Here is a 14,763-nt window from a genome sequence, read left to right as displayed (position 1 = left end):
GTGTACTTTTCATTTTTTCTCAAAGGGACACTTCATATCAACATGCTCTTGCTTGATAATTTGCAAATATGAATACATTTTTATCTCCAATGTTTTTCGCAGAGAATTGTTGGTAATAAGCAGTTTCTTTTGACCTTTGTCCTGAACGCTACAACATAGAGATTCACTGTTGCCTGCAGCTTTAATATTTTTGCATTAAAATACGCCAGACCTTATCTGAGAATGGTTTGACATTTTGCAGGAAAATTAGATTAGGGTCTTACAACATAAACAAGGTTTAGGCCAAATTGCTGGTAAAAAAGAAAGCGTGTGAGACACACACTCTGGTGAAGGAGAAAGTTGGAGTCAGATGTTCTTTTTCCTTGACGTCAACTCTGAAATACTCCCATATCTCCTGCTACTGCAATCGCATCACCACAGTAACGGAGGAGAAACTAAACATCTGCTCAAAAACAAACAAATGCTGCCAGAACGTTGGCTGATTCAGTCTATACACCTGGACAATGTCAGTTCAACTTTTTTTTCTTTTAAGATTTTTCGAAGTTTTCGTGCAGGTAAATCATTTTGGAACAAAAGTTTTTATATTTTACTTATGTTACAAATTGGTTTTCTTTTACTTTTAATGACATTTTTACACAAAAAAAGTTTTCGAAATTTTGAACAAGTTCAAACCGGTATGCTTTAATATTTATAAATTTATAAATTTCTCTAAAGAGTGAATTGTTTTTCCTAATTAACATTTTTTCTTCATAAAATTCTTGAAATAATTCATGTAGTTCAAGGCAAAATATAGATGTGGTATTTTTGGTATGACATTTTTCCATGGACTCCATTTATGTGATTAGAATTATCAGGTGTTCGTTCTTTCTCACGCAGCTCTCTGATGATGTCTTTGTGAAAATCCTGGCCGGTGATGAGGTGATTAAGGTCAACGACCAGATTGTGGTGAGCAGACTCTTCTAGTGACTGTCTGTACCTGGTTCTATCAGCACGTACCAAAATTTTGAATAAACCTTTGGTACAGTGATTGTCAATTGAATGTTTCTGCAGGCTGTGTATTGTAGTAATGAACTGTGCTGCTGTAACAGGTTGGTTGGAGCAAAGAAAATTTGGTGAAGAAGCTCAAAGAGAATCCCAATGGAGTAACTCTGGTCCTGAAGAAAATTCCAGGCTTAGCGTGCCACAAAAACCCAGTGGTGAAGGTATCACTAACACAGGTCTGTGATTTTACAGAACTCCTCAACAACAGGTGTTTTCAGTTACAATAAGTTAAGTTTTACCATAGAGGACCAACAAGGTCAAACATCAGTAGAGTCTAAAATTTTAAATATCCAGAATCTTTTTTTTTAAGTCCAGAAACCCAGAAATTGCTAAAATTATATCTATAAAAGGCCAGCAGCATTAGTCAAAAATCACATTTTAAATTACAAATGATTCTGCAAGCTATCAAAAAGCCTTGAAATGATTTCTTGTGCCGTGAGATAAACCCTCGAGCCAACATCCTTTTGCCACAGGTTCAGTCTCACTTCAGTGTAAATCACATCCAGGGGAACAGATCTGTGGTTCAGACCCTGTGAGTTCCTCTGGTCTGTGGAAGCTGTGCCACACAATTTCTGCTTAAAATCACTTGGGAACCAGTTTCCACAAACACTGGCAGGAGTCACTACGGCAACCGTGGTTTGTTTTTTTTGTATGCTGAATTATCAGAAACCATACTCGCTCCCCCTTACACTAACCTTAACTTTTACACAAACATACAAATATATAATTTTAATCTGACACTAATTGTAATCCTTAAATAAATCTTAAACCCTAAATATTGTCTGACTCATTGGGACCTGCAAAATCCCCCCAAAATTAAAATATTTCTTTAAAACACTGTCCCCACAAATACAGCAGAACCAGTAGCACACACACACACACACACACACACACACACACACACTAGAGTATTACCACGTTTTTTGTCAGGTCTAACTGGCCACAGAGTATTACAGAGGGTGAGAAAAGCCATTAGATGTGAATCAGCTGTGTGTTATAGGAAGTACATTAAATGTGTGTGTGTGTGTGTGTGTGTGTGACTCATCTCTTGAGCCGACGGAGCCGAGGAGACAACACTGTAACAATCAACCTGACATCCGCCTCCTCCACTCCCTTGCCGTAGCTCAGGAGGGCAGACACTAAGTGTCCACGCTGACAGGATTTCATTTGTTCTTTCAGAAAGAGGAGGACGAGAGGTCACAAAAGGAGGAAAAAGAGGAGAAGGAGGAGGAGGAGAATCCACGACACTCTATATTTGAGAGAGTGGCAGCTTCTGTCAGGTCCCTGTCGTTTAGGTGAGAAGAGTTAAGGCTACACAATAGATTTTGATGCCTTACTATAACAATGTTTTATGGTAACTCAGCAATTTCCCATGTTTGTTGACCAAAAAATAAGAAAAAGCAAATTAATAGTTAAAATCATAGAATTAAAATTGAGAACCGCTGAATTCCATGGGCTTTTTTCTTAACATTTACATTACAGTTATCAAATTAAACAAACATCAGTTGGAAAGTGGACAAAATAAATTCATACGGCTTATCACTAATTTTGTAATTTCATAGAAACAATGTTTTATATAAGAAAAGTTATTTTTAAGATATTATTTTGAAGTTAGTTAAGTTAGCTAACAAAATGCTGGAAAACAAACTTAGCTTAAATTATCCTGCAATAGTTATGCAGTAGCAATAATGTTTAACTAAATTAAATTGATATCTGTGCAGCCTTCACTTTGTCAAAACTGCAGCTTGTTTTTCTTTGCATTTTTATTGAAGCCTTTCTGCAAAGAGAGCAATAATATTGTGAGTGCAGTTAAAAAAACATTTTAGTGGGAACATTTTTCTAAAACTTATAGATTACTTTTTTGGCAATAAAGGGTTTTATTTTAAATTAAGTTGAAACCAAAAAAACAAGGTCTCTTATGATCAAAACTTGTAAAGTATGTCGAGTACTTTTTACCTCCCAGGTGTTTTCTATAGATTTCCTAAATCATGCTGAACCCCTCGGAACTTAACTTATCAGCAGTGGGTGGTTATGTGATGAGGTCACGCCACAAGTTCCATAAATTCCACTTTCATAAAATCAGCACTCATATATGACTGGAAATGAGATGAGACGGGTGGGAAATAAAAAGGTCAGTCACCAGGGCCGTGTGGAATTGAAGAAAGATATAAACATGAGGAAGAGAGAGGAGTAATGGAGTGGGAGGTGACAGTGATGGGGAGCAGATGAGCTCTGACACATGTAAGTTGAGGGAGAGGCTGAAGCTGCTGCCTAAAAGTCGTAAATAATAATATGTTATGGGCAGATCTACCACAGGTTGTTTATCTTTTTTATGGTAGGATGTAACAGTGTTGACCTTCTAACTGATGTCACGGCCATTTAACGAACCAGACAATTTAGAGTGGATACTTAAGTCAGTTCTTGTGTTTTTGTGTAAAAGAAAAGCCATTCACGAACTTGTCAAGTCCCTGGAATCAGCCGTGGTCTGTCACGTCTGAAGTTATTTAGGCGCAGCAGCAGCAGCAGCAGCAGCCTATGGGACAGGAGGAATCAGAGTTGTCCTTTGACAAAAAACTAGAGGTGAATCAGGGCCAACCCGGACAGTTTTCACCACTCTCAGCCTCAGGTACGTGAGCACCCTCTAGTGGTCCAAAATATCCACATCAATGTTGGTGTTTTCTGCAGATACCCCTTGGCTGACATGTAGTTGTTAATAACTTTAATTTTAGTTTAAGGTAACAGTTTGGCCAAGTGTGGCTATTTTTACAGTGCAATTTTGCTTATTTATAGTTTTAAATTTTTTAGTTTTTAATTTATATGTTTGAGTTTAACTTTTAATAAAATTGACATTTGACTCAACTATGATGAGTAACATTTTGGCATTTTCTCTGCTAATTTCTCCTTATTTTGAGGAGCAGAGTAAAGTCTGTAGCATCAGCATTGTAAACAGAGGTTTGTTGTCCATAAATAATCAATTATTATCATATCATTTACCTTTTCAAGAAGAGTTTGAGAGTTTGGACAACTCCAGAATCTCTCCTAAATCGAGGAGAGACCAGTCATCGTCACGCAGAAGTCCTTCTCCTCTTCATCTGGAGTCTTTTAGAAGTCCTTCTCCTCTTCATCTGGAGTCTTGTAGAAGTCCTTCACCTCAAGGCTTCAGTCAGGACAGGACAAGTGTCAGCTCCTGTCCTGAGATGGTTGGACACCCGGTAAGAAGAAATGAAAGAACAACACAACATTCTCTATGATGAACATTAATGATGGGCAATAATGAACTCTGGTTCTCTTTTTAGGGGAATAAAGAGCCTAAGAAAAGCTCTACTAAAGGTAACATTTTCATCTATATAAAACTTCCACCACAACCAGTTACAACTTTAAATTAAATTAGATTAAACAGAGGATTATCTGTGAATCTTTTTTAATTTCTTTATTCTAATTTAAAAATTCAAGACTCTTTTAACACATTTAATACAAATGTTATATTATTTTTTATTATATTCTTTCAAATAATGTATGTGCAATTAACAATAGATTTCCAACTATCATGTTATTTTCCACAGATAATTAAATAAAGGTTAATTATGTATATTTTTGTCAGATTTGGCACACTATTAATTTACACACCTTTTTAGGAATGTCCACAGCTATGAGCAGACGTCGAGTGTCCTGCAAGGAGCTGGGTCGACCTGACTGTGACGGCTGGCTGTGGAAGAAGAGGAAGGACAGCAGTGTCTTCATCGCTCAGAAGTGGCAGCGATTCTGGTTTGTCCTAAAGGGACCGTCGCTCTACTGGTACACCAGCCAACAGGTGGGAATGTAGGGGATGAAGAAGTCACATGACATCTCTGTAATTAAAAATAAATAACAGCACATGAATATTTATTTCAGCAGTTTTTGAAGTATTTAACAGATGTAACATAAGGATTTCAACAATTTTCCCAGAGTGGGGATAATAAATTAATATTCCATCTAATAGTAATAAGTCAATTTTATATGAATTGAAGTTTAATAATAAGTGATTTGATTAAATATTTTGTTCTCTGCAGGATGAAAAAGCAGAAGGTTTTATCAACATATCCAGCTATAACATAGAGAGCGCTGGCGAACACAAGAGGAAATAGTAAGAAAAGTTTTGATATTAAAAATGTTAAAACTAATCTATATATACACACATATACACACACACACAATATATATATATATATATATATATATATATATATATATTGTGTGTGTGTGTGTGGTTTTTAATCCTGTCAGATTTCAACAGTACTAATACACACAGTTCAATTGCTAATTTTGGCTCTGCAGGTTGTCAACATCTGGTATTGAAAAATATCTGATGACACTTTACACTCACTTTCTGTGTATCTCTCTCCATTAGTGTTTTCAAAATGTGCCACCAGAGGTTCCAGAACTTCTTCTTTGCTGCGGACAATGTCACTGAGATGAGCAAGTGAGTCTAGTTTAATAATCATTGCCTATTTTTTTACAGAAAGACTTCACACACCCAAAATGCATCAGCTTTTTTTAGACCTTCAGCAAAAATCTTTTGCAATGTGACAAATATATTGGGGAAACAGTTTATTTAACAGTACAGTTTTTTTTACTTAAACCTTACTAGGAAACAGTTGACCTGGATCACTCAGTACAAAGTCTGCCACCGTGTTGAATTATCCCGTCAATGGTTGTTGGTCTGCACTGCCCCCTGTAGTTGGCTTTTTGCCGCTGTTTTAAACCTCTTATTTACTGTGTATTTTACAGGTGGATCAACTGTTTGATCACAGCCATACAAAAACACAAGAAGCTCAGCAGAGGCCCCGACAGTGAGGAGGGTACGTCCATGCTATCATTTTCTTTGATCGATTACACAGTACTAAAAAAAGTTGCACTTAAGAGTCATTTTAAATGTTTTTGAGGTTGACGATCTGATTTGACCAGGTTTTTAAACTATAAAATAAAGGACAAAGTTGTGCAGTTGTGCATATTATCTATAATATTGAACGCATATGTTCTCTAAGGAGTTAAAATGATACAATGTGATTAAGAGGTTGAGGAGTTAAAATGATACAATGTGATTAAGAGTGATCTTTATTGCTATGGTTACCTAGGTTGTTAACGATAGGGTCTGCAAAAAAGAGTATGATGCAAAGTCACCGCGACGTCACAGCTGCATTGTCGTAGGATAGGCAGCGGTGATTATATATTAAGGGCTGCGAGAACTACTGTAACTAATTGTAACTCTAACTCTGTAATTCTAACTCAATTCTAGGATAGGCAGCGGTGATTATATATTAAAGGCTGCGAGAACTACTGTAACTCTAACTGTAATTCTAACTCAATTCGTAGCTACAGTAGTTTTCAGCTTCTTGAAACAGACCGACAGATATAAAATGTTGTGTTTAGAATCCCACCAAATATGACTCACGAAGACAAACGAATTCACGAATCAGTGGGCATTTAAAACGTCGTTTAAAACCATGGTTTACGAACCTGTATTATTTTCAACAATTAAACCAATAGTTTAGTATCTTCGAAATGCATGTTAGTGTTTTCATTCGTGAACGGACTTAAAAATTCGGGATTTACAGTTTCTCAATTGGAAGACCGAAATTAATTTTCCAGAATGTTCGGTCACTTTACTTTACAATTTCTTACGGCGCAAGTCACAAACTTCCATTTCTACTAATATTGTTCCTTGTCGTCATGCGATAGCTTTAGAAAATATTTCAACTTACCCTTTTTGTTGCCACTAAGTTGATTTTATGTATTAATTAACGAGTACATATCTGTGTGTGTGGAAAAGGCTGCCTGAAGTACGAAAGTATCCTTTAATCATGGACCTTTATTGTTGCCGGATCTCGTAAAGGGAAAAGAGCAAACAGGTCTACAAAATAAAAGCCCCATCTACAATCGTTTTCGCCGTTGGCAATAAATTTTATTTCGTAATTATCTAACTTCGTTCCTTGCATTTTTGTAGAAGAATGACCATGAACCAAATAAAAAACACAATGTTGACAATATTTGTAAGCGAATGTACAGAAATAAATAAATAATAATCCTGGAAACGGACGAAGCCGTTTACACTGAAAAATAATTCTTATCTTTTTATTTTGACCCATGGTGTGCAGAGTGTTACAGTGAGACAGAATCAGAGAGTGAGAGCTCGCCTTCACCTCGCAGGAGGAACAAGGTCAGTAAGAAAAAAAACAAAACATGAGGTTATATGATGAAGGGTTCTCTAAGTCTACACTGGTACTCATGTCTGTTTTTACTGATTCAGAAAGTGCAGTCAAACACTCTGCCACGCCCCAAGTCCAAGCCAAGCAGGGCGCCTTTATCAAATGTAACAACAGGGGGCAGCAAAGGAGCAGGTTAGTACTCCCTCACTCTTGTTTTCTCTTCATTCTTTCACTGATAAGTTTTTGTTTTCTGTAAAAGGTGAGTCATGTGTATGAATCAGCAGTGACAGGGCAGACTTTAAATGGTCAAATACTTAGTGATACTCAGGACTAGAATTCATCTTAATGCAAATGCATTGTATTTTAAATATCCCTTTTAAGTTATGAACAATTGAGAAAACTTGAAATTTAAAAGGTACTTGCAACTAGCATAATTGAAAACAAGAAGTATTGTTTATTTTCTATAAACAATATTAATGGTAAAAAAAACGAATATAAATATAAAACAAATAAATAATTAGGACAAAAAATAATTTTCCATAAACAAATATACAGATGTTAAACAATTGTTACACACGTTCACATCTTCACAATCACGTTCCGTGTCGGTGTTTTTGTCTTCCTAAGAAGCCAGCACAGAAGACGAGATGGGAAAGATGTTGAACAACATAAAGGAAGGAGGAGTGTCTCTGATCGGCAATGAGCAGCCTTTCACCCACGACCACTTCAGGAGGTCCTTCATCCGACGCAACAAGAACCCCGTCATTAATGAGAAGGCTCACACTCTGAGGGTCCTCCAGAGTACGCTGAAGGTCAGAAGGTCACTCAGTATGCACAGCCTTAAGGCTTTTAAAAACTTCACCACGACACAGATTACGTTTTGTTAAACTTTGCATTTGCATCAATATCAACAACTTGTTATAAATATTTTACATGTTGCAGCTTAGGTCATCTCAATGTTTGCACATGTGATTTTCTTTAGCTTTATAAAGTTCTTTTTTGCAGGCTCCAAGTATTTACAACAAATGTAGAGAACCATAGGAAATAATATTTGATGATGTCGTCATTTACAAAATAAGGAGACATTATTGTGACTGAAGCCTTTGTTTCTTCTCTGCAGGCCAAGGAAGCAGAGCTGCTTCAGATCGATAAGATCCTGGAGGATTCGGAGCTCACAGCTACGAAGTACCGCATGTGGAAAGAACAAAATGAGGAACTAGTTCATGAAATAGAGAAACTGACTGCACTGAAGGCCTCCAAGGGAGAGGAGGAGGAAAAAGAGGAGCAGGAGGAGGAGGTGCAGGATGTGCCTGCTGAAGATGTTGCCTTGGAAACTGTTGCTAAGGAAACAGCCAGTTCAGGGACGGCGTATGGACTGAACCTGAGTGAAGGAGAGCAGCTCGTAGACGCAGAGCTGTCTGACGTTCACCTGGACATCCCACAGGGTTCTCTGCTCACACCATCAAGTCCAATGTTAGAACTGTGTGTGGGATCACTGCAGGAGTCCATAAACCAGCAGCTGAGTGAGATGATGGAGAGTGGGGAACCTGCAGAGAACTACTTCTACATTTAAAAAGAACATTGGCGAAGTTTTATTGAGGGACAAATGGATGTTATTTGAACCATAGACTGGATATAAGAAATGGACGTAGTCATCAGGAAACAAACAATGGCTACAAATGTGACGTTTTGTACCAAAAGTATAGCACTGGTATTAGAACAAATTTCCATATTAATTAATTTTAAATAAATTTCCACCACTTTTTCCTTAACTTCCATATGTTTTGGGGAGTTTTCACATTTAAATATCTTTAAGAAAAAGTTTGGACATCTTCTAAATTTTCAGCATAAACCTTATTTGAAAGATTAGGACATCTTCTAAATTTTCAGCATAAACTTTATTTGAAAGACTTAATTATATTTTGATCAGTACATATATTTATATATAAAACGCTACAATCGTAACGTTTCTGGAATATATACATATCCCGGTACTATAGTTAAGCACAAAACGAAAGAACGAAAACATAGTTACACAACACCCACGTTTTGTACGTGTGTCGCCTTGTTTTTGGTCCGTGCAAATTGCAGAACAGAGGCGTGTTAAAGTTGGAAATAAGGGCAGAAGAGTTATTGGCCTCCAGTAAGGGCATTAAATCGGCCGTGTGGGATTATTTTGTCCTCGTGGATGACGACTTTCCAGCATGTAAATGATGCCAAAAAATAGCAGTGAAAGTTGGAAATACATTCAATATGTTTCGTCACCTGCGGGACAGCCACCCGACTTTGTTCGCCGAAGCAAAGGTAAATACACAGTCACTGGATTAAATTACGCTAACGTTTTCATAACTTTTTATTGATTTGGTGGGAAATTAAATATTTGCGTGTCATCAACAATGGTGTACGAGTACGACACGGGTTCGGCTTTCAGTGCAAGGTTACAAGGCATTCAGCTAACGCTACATTATACTGTTGGTACGTAAACTTAGCGTGAGGTCGAGTTCTCTTTCTCAGTTTCAGTGTCTGTGCTGTGACATTTAGCATTAGCTTCTTTTACTTTCTCCCGTTAGGGAGTAATCGTTGGGCTTGTGCATCCGGCTCTAGGAGTTGTCCGTTTCATTTATTACTAACCTGTGTTTGTTATTGTAATGTAAACCTAAAATAAACAGACATTTTATACGTGGCCAGGTAAAATTAGACAAATTATTAAAACGATTAAAACAAACATTAACTTCCTGTATAGATCATAATTGATGACTTCAATTACTTACACGATTCACCTTGTAATCCCAGAATGGTCCTATATAGATAGACATTTATCTATACAAATGCAAATATTGGGTCATTTCGACAACATTGATCTAACTGTGATATCAGTTTTTTATTTTTCATACTAACATATTTAATTGTAAATTACCAGGGCAATCGTGAAAAAAAATTGGTGGCCAAAATTGTAGTTTTGGTTGCTTTTTGTTTTTATTTATTTCTCGGCTACATTATAGCAATTGTTGCTATTTTTATTAGCCCAACATTGAATTCTTGCTTTTGTATTGATTTTTGCTGCACAGTTGACTGTTGAGTCTTCTGGGGGGAATCTGTTTTTGCTCTTGTTGTTGTTGCCGTATTTCATCATCTGAGATACTTTTGTGATTTGTAGACATATTGCTAAAACATGGGCAATATGGCTTCAATCCAGGTACTGTATAATCATAGGTTCAACGTGATAAATAGTCATGTAGACTGGATAAATACAGTTGATTTACATGACAGTTTAGCATTTTCTTGATTAATGAAAAAAGAGTTGGACCTCCATTCATCTTAAGAACATTATAGAAAATATTACAGAGAAAAGAATTCCTGTTCACACATGAGAACATAAGACTCCTGCAGCTTAACTTTTGCAACCATGTGACTACGCCTGTTTCCTACATATTGTCTATGATTTTCCGCTGTTGTCTATTGCTGTTCACCTCAAAGCATAACAATCCCATGATGGCGGTGTGTTCTTTTTGCTTGTGTCAAGAAAAATATCGAGCCTGTACTTGTCCCCAATTATACAATTCAGTTTACAACAGAGGTCAAGTTGCCAAGTGTATATTTATGTCTTATTCTTTAGATACAACAATAATTCACTGAGAATTTATAATATAAAATTTAAATGTGATGTCCTGTAAATAAAATCTACTTATTATTACTTCTAAACTTGGACTAGTGATACTTCTGTCTGGCTAACATTCAGTTTTTACAGTTTCTAACATTCAACTATATGAATATACCATTATGAATATAAGCTAAAGGCAATGGCTAACACTGTTCAACTGAGCAATGTACATGGAAAATAATTTATTCTTAATCAAATTTTTAGACTGAAATCACACAATGCAATAAATTCACATTTCAAGTTAAAATTAAATTCCATAATAAACACCACAGAGTTATACACCAGAGTATAAGACAACTGTGTTTAACAACATAGTGACTTCAATGGTTTTTGAGGTTTTTATTGGTCCACCTCCAATATTTTGCCAATGTAGTAAAACATTTCTCACACATACCAATAGAGGGGGCCAAAGTAAGACCATAGGTACACACATTATAGTTTGAGAAACTTTTTTTTTTTTAAAAAAAGACTGTTGGTCATAGACCTTCCTGTTCCCAAACCTAACCAAAAGTACAAACTTTTGTGTCTAATCTAAAAAATGTATTTTGCGAGTACTCCCCACCACCAGTTAGAACTGAAGAAGCCTCTTGGATGAAAGGTGAAACGTCTTCTTTTAGATTTATGTTTTTCTCACTTGGTCTTTTGATGATTTCACAAGATAACAGACACATTGATTTAGTTTCAGTGTTTTATTAAATTTTGACCTCACCACACAGCACACAGTAACAAGTTAATAACGACTAATTTAAACTGCTGTACAATCTCTTCTTCAGATTCACACAGTATCAAAACATTACCAACACACTACCAACATTAAGGCCCCATAGATAAACCAAACAAATTGAAACCAACAAAACTCAACAAAAAACAGCTTTTACATTCCTCAATAATGAACAGTAAAACTGCACCAACCCTATTTTCTATTAGCCAAGAGTGATGAAATCCACGGAAACAAGAATCGTGTCATTTAAACACACATTTCGACTTACATCTACTTCTTAAAAACTTAAAAGATCTTAAAAGATCACAGCTTTGCATTCGCTTCACAACATGTATAATGAAACTACAGTTGCTCCTGTGTCTGTTTGTCTTCAAAGCCCTGACGTCATGTAAACAACAGCTCATCTCTTCATCACCGCAAACACAGTTTGTTTTGCCAGATTGAAAGGTAAAGGCTGCACACAGAGACGCTCGTGTTGTTGTTTGTAATTGTTGTTGTTTTACATCATGGCACAGTTAGGGGCAGCACCAAGTAACTAAGTTACACTGCCATCTGGCTGTGGAGGAAAACCTGAAGGACTTTTATTCATGATTATAATTCATAGTGTCATAGACATTGTCCTATAGAGTAATGAGCAGTTTAAGGTTTTGATTTAATACCAAGAAAAGTAAAACCAACTACTCACTGTAGACATATTTTAAAACCCTTGATTTGTGAAAATAACTTGGTCCATTTAGGTCTAAACACTGTTGTAAGAGGTGTTTTGTTAGAGAATTCCTTCTTTGTAGAATTCTATTTTATAGGTTTCCATATATAAAAATATTTATATACTGATTTATATTGAATATATACTGATTCATGTTTTAAAATATTAAATTTAATATTGTGTCTTTTGGTGAGTTTGGCTTAGGGAGTTTTTACACCAGCTGCACTTTCGGACTCAACCCAACCTGGGATTGGAGACTATGTGGATCCAATCCCAGAACCTTCTGTACAAATCCCACCAAATTGAACTTTTGCTTTTCTTAGCCACTCTAGCCACAGATAGCACAATTACACAGAAAATAACATCTTTGTGAAATTGTATTTTTGAAACCAGTGGAGCACTTCTGTTCTACTTCAGCTCCGAGATCACATTTATTCCTCCACTGCCTTTATCTAAATCTAAATGAAACAGTTAACGGTCTAATAGCTGACATCATACTGGGTCATATCTATGTCTCTGTTGTTGCCCATGTGTAAACATGAACGGCACACAGAGCAGACGGGCATCTCTGTGCAGCATGAAAAGGTCAGGCATCTTGGCTGTTTGAAGCTAAACAGAAGAGCGACACCTCCCATCACCTGTAAACATGACCCCAGCCACCCAAAGTACAGAGATCCAGCTGGATGTAGAGTAAGGTTGGGGAACCTGTGGGGGTGGGTCCTATGGCTTGGACTGGTCATTCCTAGTTGTCCAAGGTTGTGGGTGTAGACACCAAGAGCAGTCAGGCTCAGCAGCCCGGCCACCACCACCAGGAGTCCACCTGTCGCTGCTACACCTCTTAGAGGGAGATCTGTCCAACACCTGACCCCGATGCAGGCCAGAACAATCCCAGTTCCACACAGGAACAACGAGGTCAGGATTAAACCTTGTGCCAGGCGAACTCGAGGGTCTCTCTGGTACGGACCAGACACTGGCCAGCATTGTTTCAGCTCAGACTGCTCCACCTGGAGGCAACTCTCCCACAGTCCATCAGATCGCACTAAAAGCAGAGACTCCACCGACTTCACCCCCAACCTTTGACTTTTGACTCCTGGTTTGAGGAGAGACCCTAACCCTGATGTGCCCAGTCGTGCTTGACCTTCTCTCCACTGGGGAGTAATGGCGGCAGTGAACACGAGGACTAGTCCCAACGGGGAAAACACGATCCCCATCACCATGGAAGCTGGAGTGTGCATCACAGCTGAAACCGTCCTGAATTCAAAACCACCAAACGTATTTGTTTTTACGCAGTAGAAAGGATTCAAATGCATTCCAGAGTATTCCCCCAAAAGACCAGTTCTTCAGAGAGGTCGCCGGTTTAAAAATTGGCATCTGTTATGAAGATATGATATAAAATGACTTCTTCAGTGTGTAAAGTTGACAAAACTCTAGTCATGAGATGAGATGATTCCAGACCAGACACTGCTGAATGGACCGACTGTAAAGAAAAGTAAAAACCTTAAGACAACCATACAATGAATGTTTTTAGGCTAATAGTCTCTAGCTGTCTTTGTCTCGTCATAACTTTGAACTTACTTACATTTTCTCAAATTTCCACCCATCTAATTAATCCAACTGTACATCCATCCAATCATACATACATGCATCAATCCAGCCATCCATTTTTCCAATCCAACTAAAAAATTGTGTTGCTCCAACCAAGGAATTGTGACCCTAAGTAGAACTAGTAGTAGCTCTGGCTTTATTCGGTTGTAATAAATGAACCAGGAAACAAATAAAAACAGAGGTGCTTTTTAGAAAAGAACAATTAAATTCTCCAATTAAAAGATATGGTATATTTGTGGAGGTTGGTCAGTGTCAGTGATGGAATGCTAGCCCTGATTTGCATTGTAATTCCTATTCCAAATTGCCTGTTGATTTGTATTCATCAGATTCTATTGGGCTGTTAACTATAAAGATCTACAAGTACAAGTCCATCTATATTGGTTTAAATCTACCAGAGTCAATCGAAAACTGCAGGATTTTTCCATTTAAAAATGTAGAGGTGAAATATTAGGAACATATGAAAAGGCTGTTTATAAAAGAAAAATAACTGCAGCAAGAGTTCAATAAATACATAAAAGATTGTTTATTACCTCTGTCCTGAATCTTCTGTTGGCTCAGGCTTCTCTTTAGTCTGCAGGAGAAACAGGTGTAACAGAGACATATGTTACCCCAGAATGACGGAGACACCAGACCAAACGCGGAGGAGTGGAGCAGACAGAAAATGATCGCTCCACTCACAAAGCTCAGAGCAAACAAATACCAAGGTCTGACTCCACTGCTGGACTGAAAAAAAAAAACTAAACTAAATGGTCGATGTCTGTCTCTGTTGCTAGGATACACTCATGTGACAGCCATGACATGATTAGATGCTTTTGTGTGAGTGGGCGGTTTACACCACTTTGGA

At 37.2% G+C, this 14,763-nt stretch overlaps 2 protein-coding genes across 3 annotated transcripts in view; one reads left to right on the top strand and one right to left on the bottom strand.

The window, feature by feature from the left end:
- The window catches only part of cnksr1 (connector enhancer of kinase suppressor of Ras 1), a 24,875-nt gene extending 15,807 nt beyond the window's left edge, over nucleotides 1–9,068 (top strand). The window contains exons 8-22 of the mRNA XM_008308782.3: nucleotides 877–945; nucleotides 1,089–1,217; nucleotides 2,221–2,336; nucleotides 3,482–3,500; nucleotides 3,550–3,667; nucleotides 4,045–4,253; nucleotides 4,338–4,371; nucleotides 4,677–4,852; nucleotides 5,091–5,164; nucleotides 5,429–5,500; nucleotides 5,809–5,879; nucleotides 7,176–7,237; nucleotides 7,328–7,418; nucleotides 7,854–8,038; nucleotides 8,347–9,068. Of these exons, the coding sequence (XP_008307004.1) occupies nucleotides 877–945; nucleotides 1,089–1,217; nucleotides 2,221–2,336; nucleotides 3,482–3,500; nucleotides 3,550–3,667; nucleotides 4,045–4,253; nucleotides 4,338–4,371; nucleotides 4,677–4,852; nucleotides 5,091–5,164; nucleotides 5,429–5,500; nucleotides 5,809–5,879; nucleotides 7,176–7,237; nucleotides 7,328–7,418; nucleotides 7,854–8,038; nucleotides 8,347–8,799 (1,878 nt within the window). The 3' untranslated portion in view covers nucleotides 8,800–9,068. The remainder of the gene's footprint in view (nucleotides 1–876; nucleotides 946–1,088; nucleotides 1,218–2,220; nucleotides 2,337–3,481; nucleotides 3,501–3,549; nucleotides 3,668–4,044; nucleotides 4,254–4,337; nucleotides 4,372–4,676; nucleotides 4,853–5,090; nucleotides 5,165–5,428; nucleotides 5,501–5,808; nucleotides 5,880–7,175; nucleotides 7,238–7,327; nucleotides 7,419–7,853; nucleotides 8,039–8,346) is intronic.
- cldn23l (claudin 23-like) lies at nucleotides 8,993–14,763 on the bottom strand. Of its 2 annotated transcripts, XM_017036983.2 has the most exons (3): nucleotides 14,450–14,763; nucleotides 9,124–13,791; nucleotides 8,993–9,079 (listed from the first exon to the last, which is right to left on the bottom strand). In XM_017036983.2, the coding sequence occupies exon 2, from the start codon at nucleotides 13,622–13,624 to the stop codon at nucleotides 12,794–12,796; it is 831 nt and encodes a 276-aa protein (XP_016892472.1). In that variant the 5' UTR covers nucleotides 13,625–13,791; nucleotides 14,450–14,763; the 3' UTR covers nucleotides 8,993–9,079; nucleotides 9,124–12,793. The 2 variants fall into 2 exon arrangements, with proteins under 2 accessions (XP_016892472.1, XP_024912814.1); XM_025057046.1 differs by having other exon boundaries at nucleotides 9,124–14,763.

The sequence above is a fragment of the Cynoglossus semilaevis genome, chromosome 1 (assembly GCF_000523025.1).
Source record: "Cynoglossus semilaevis isolate Cse_v1.0 chromosome 1, Cse_v1.0, whole genome shotgun sequence".
Classification (NCBI taxonomy): domain Eukaryota; kingdom Metazoa; phylum Chordata; class Actinopteri; order Pleuronectiformes; family Cynoglossidae; genus Cynoglossus; species Cynoglossus semilaevis.
Note: the sequence above shows the minus strand (reverse complement) of the source record. Positions and strands in the feature narration are given on the sequence as shown.